The following is a 3,758-nucleotide window of genomic DNA, read 5'->3' as shown; positions in this document are numbered from 1 at the left end:
TTACTGATTTGCACTTGCAACCTTCAAAAGTGAGCCAGACGTCCTTCGCCTTCACACTTCAAAGGGTGGTTTGCCGTTTAGTTTGATTCCAGCCCGGGGAGTCCCCGGTTAAAGTGCAAAATTTATCTGGCCCTCATCTTTCGGGCAGGCGCAGGGACGGTTCTCCAGAGAGAAACTTTGGAGCGATAGAGAAATGGAGCGAATGCAGGGGTTCGTTAAAGCCGTAATGGTTATTCTGATTTGAATCGCTCTCGATTAGATGCGGACTGGATATCTAAAACACCATCTGATTTAGAATGAAATATTATTTCCCCCTTACCAGCATTATAAAGTCTTTATACTTATAACTATTTTAATATTTCCTTTACTGAGAAGTCATTGAAACTTCTGTTATGTAAGAAGGAAATTCAATACATCCTTATTGGGAGTAGTACAAACATTCAACTAACAGATTTCCCGGATTGCTGGAATCGCGCGACTCCTAAAAAAGATCAAACATGTCAACGTTAGGAAGGCCCACCACTCAAAGTGGCTACGAGGCAGGAAGTGTCCATAAGGTAGGCACTGGACAAGGCCGCGAGCTAAAACTCCATCACATCGCCAGCCACAATGCCGGCGAGAGTGTCAACGAAACAGATAGATTAACCAAAAAGTCCGTGCAAGTCACACAAATGTATGACGATTCCAAACCAAAGAAAAAGTCCGAAGCCGTTCACTATTATTACCAGGAAACCCTTAAAGACCTACAGTACCGCTCCCAGATTAAGGTAACTTAATGGACTAAACAGCGATCAGAAATCAGTGTTCGTTCTAAACCTTCCCACAGGTCATCGAGCAAGTTGCCGGAGAGGAGGTGGACATGACGCCAAAATCGATTCCAAATGACGCCTACGCAGAACAGTTCATCAAGTTCAATCTTAACTTCCTCCATCAGATGGCAAATTTTACCACGATGTCGTCCAAGACTGCCTCGCGATCCCGCACGCGTTCCAGCATGCGAGCGGGTCTGGGTGGTGGAAACAAGCAGTCCATCGACGATCTAATAGGTGGAGTAAGTTTAATTGGGGTCTTGTTATTTTACTATTGTACTACATTGTACTATTTTACAAGGTGCTTTTTAGGTTTACAATTCCACTATACTTTTAAATCTTGTTTATTTTACAAAGCTTCATAACGTCTTTTTCATCTTCTCGTTATTTGGTATATCGATAACAACTCGAACGTTCAAAAGCAGTGTTGGAAAGCTGGCAAAGCTTTCTTGGCGCTTTCAACTTAAATATCGGAAGGGCGCCAAAATTTAAATATAGAGCCCACCGATGCAAAGCTTCAAAGTGATTTAAAAAATGTGGCTTTTATTTCGATTATTAAATACTAATAAGTTAATTTTGGATGATATTTTTGTAGATCATGTACGAAACCATCAACTTTGACCCGTATACCTTCAAGGAAATTCACGCGGAGCTCCGCCTGCCAAAGCCATACACAAAATCCTTTGTTAAAATCACACTACGGAAGTCAGACTTCTTTGAGCTACAGAGCCAGCCCCAGACGACTGTGGCCAAGGGCTCGACGGAGGGCGACGAAGTTGAGCGGGACAATCGCACCTACGAGTACCTAACCGTTGGCAAGGGCAAGATTCGCCGGCGATCGGACAATGATGCCCAGACGGATTGCGTGCTGGTTACGTCACGGGCTGTGAACACTATCCTGCTTACTCAGGAAACCGTCGGCTCGTACGTCTCCAATTTCGAAATGTACGACACGTTGCACAACCTAGTCAAGCCGACCTTCTCTGTGGGGACTGCGGTGACAGATTCGCAGACGCAGCTCGACGTGGAAGATGGTGAGAACCCCGAGGACGAAGAGGCGGTAGTAGAAGATACAAAAATGTCCAACCAGATTGACAAACTGCTGAAGAGTCCAGAGTTCCGCAACGCGATCATGTACATGGGCAGGGCACTTTCGAGCAACACCAACGAAGCCGGGATGCGTCGCTACCGGAACTTTGAGCTTCCTGATCGCTTCTGTCAGGATGTAGAATATGCTTATTCGATGCAATTACTCTTCCGCCTGGTTCCGGAGCCAAGCAAAGACGAGCGCAAGGCCGTCAGCGATATAGACTTTTGCCGCACCAATGGCGATATCCTGGCCGTGGGCTACGGGTTGTATTCGTTCTCCTCGCAACGCGTCCCTACCTCTGGCAGTGTCTTTGTGTGGAGCATCAAGAATCCGGGCGAGCCAGAACGTGCCTACTATTACGACGTCCCGGTGACGGCCATAAGCTTCTCCTCATTCCTACCCTGCTTATTGGCGATTGGACTTTACGACGGGGCCGTAGAGGTGCGGGATGTTAGTAGCTTACAGGACGTGCCGATAGCCATTTCACAGCGAAGCACTTCCCCCGGCTGCTCCCCAGTGGTGGCGATCCGCTGGATCAAACAGGTGGCTGAGGAAGACGAGGAGTGGGACATCGACCCATTCCTTAGCCTTTCTCAGGATGGCTCTGTGACCCGTTTCCGCATCATCAAAAGTCCTTTCCTCCTGGGCTTTACTCAGATGACACTGGAACGCGTCGAGGGCCATTCCGAGGGCATCTATGTGGCGCCGTCCTCCCGCATTCCCTGCGAGTCCAACCGTCACCCCCAAGGCCTAAGCATCACCACCCATCCGCTGCAGAAGGATATTTACTACGTCCTCACCGACGAGGGCTGCATCCACAAGTGCTCTATTAACTACCAGCATCAGTACCTCGAGGTGCTACGCTGCCACGACGGTGGAGTCACAGTAATGGAGTTCTCGCCTTGGTCGCCGAAGATCTTTCTCACCTGTGGCAACGACTGGTTAGTGTCTGCAACGTGGTGGCTTTTGTTTTTTGTTTACCAAACATTTTTTTTAGGTGCGTCCGCATATGGATCGATGGAATAACGCGCCCTCTGCTGGAGCTTCAGGACGAGATGACACCTGTACACTGGGCCAAGTGGAGTCCCACTCACTCGACAATCATTGTTTCCATCAATCGGGAAACCGCTAACATTTGGGACATTCGCCGGAATCTCTTGCGGCCTATGGCTAAGCACAAGATGGACTCTTCTTTCAACACAGTGGCCAGGTGAGTGTTTTAAAGGAGATCCGCTACTCAACCGTTTATTCCTTCTGATCTGTAGGTTCTCCCACTGTGGTCGCTCCTTGGTGATTGGAAACGAGAGGGGCAACACGATCTTCAATGCCCTCGACGACATGCCCTTTTCTCCTCACTTCCAGTACGATGAACTGGAGAAGGCCATGTACAAGGCCATAGGCAATGACCACGAGCTAATCATGGAACTGAAGAGCATAGGATTCTTCGGCTATCCTAATAAGTCGGCTGTGTTTTAGATGAAAAGTGTTCTATTGTTTCTTCTTCGGTTTATCAAATAAAATCCGAAATTCAAGAACTTTCTAAAGTCAGTTTCCGGGGTTAAACATCTAAGCCCCTATGAAAGCTAAGCTATTTCAGAGATCATCTTAAGTGACAGAATATCGGACTAAACGAGGCAGTCTGAAATGATACTGTAATCCAATATGTCTTAGGCATACCCTGACCTCACCTCAAAAGGTAGACCAATGATGGTGGTCTGATCTCGATATAGGGGCAAAGCGGAGAGGCCAGCGGGTGCTAGAGGTAATAAATAAACACTTGATCACACATTAGCATTGCCACACGCCACAATAATCGAACATACAGACCATTTACTAAAAACTATAAAGGGAAAACCTAC

At 47.4% G+C, this 3,758-nt stretch overlaps 1 protein-coding gene across 1 annotated transcript; it reads left to right on the top strand.

Annotated features, from left to right (window-relative positions):
• The first annotated feature begins 370 nt into the window (after positions 1-370).
• On the top strand, positions 371-3,413 carry Dic61B (Dynein intermediate chain at 61B). The gene is made up of 5 exons (XM_017253212.3): positions 371-767; positions 827-1,051; positions 1,405-2,840; positions 2,897-3,109; positions 3,165-3,413. Exons 1-5 carry the CDS (start codon positions 498-500, stop codon positions 3,373-3,375), a joined length of 2,355 nt encoding a protein of 784 aa, XP_017108701.2. The 5' UTR covers positions 371-497; the 3' UTR covers positions 3,376-3,413.
• The last annotated feature ends 345 nt before the right edge of the window (positions 3,414-3,758 follow it).

The sequence above is a fragment of the Drosophila bipectinata genome, chromosome 3L (genome assembly GCF_030179905.1).
Source record: "Drosophila bipectinata strain 14024-0381.07 chromosome 3L, DbipHiC1v2, whole genome shotgun sequence".
NCBI lineage: Eukaryota > Metazoa > Arthropoda > Insecta > Diptera > Drosophilidae > Drosophila > Drosophila bipectinata.
Note: the sequence above shows the minus strand (reverse complement) of the source record. Positions and strands in the feature narration are given on the sequence as shown.

Coding starts and splice junctions, on each gene's coding strand:
- Dic61B (XM_017253212.3), top strand. CDS start 498: ATGTCAACGTTAGGAAGGCCCACCACTCAAAGTGGCTACGAGGCAGGA. Junction 768..826: donor AGTACCGCTCCCAGATTAAG/GTAACTTAATGG, acceptor ACCTTCCCACAG/GTCATCGAGCAAGTTGCCGG. Junction 3,110..3,164: donor TCTTTCAACACAGTGGCCAG/GTGAGTGTTTTA, acceptor TCTGATCTGTAG/GTTCTCCCACTGTGGTCGCT.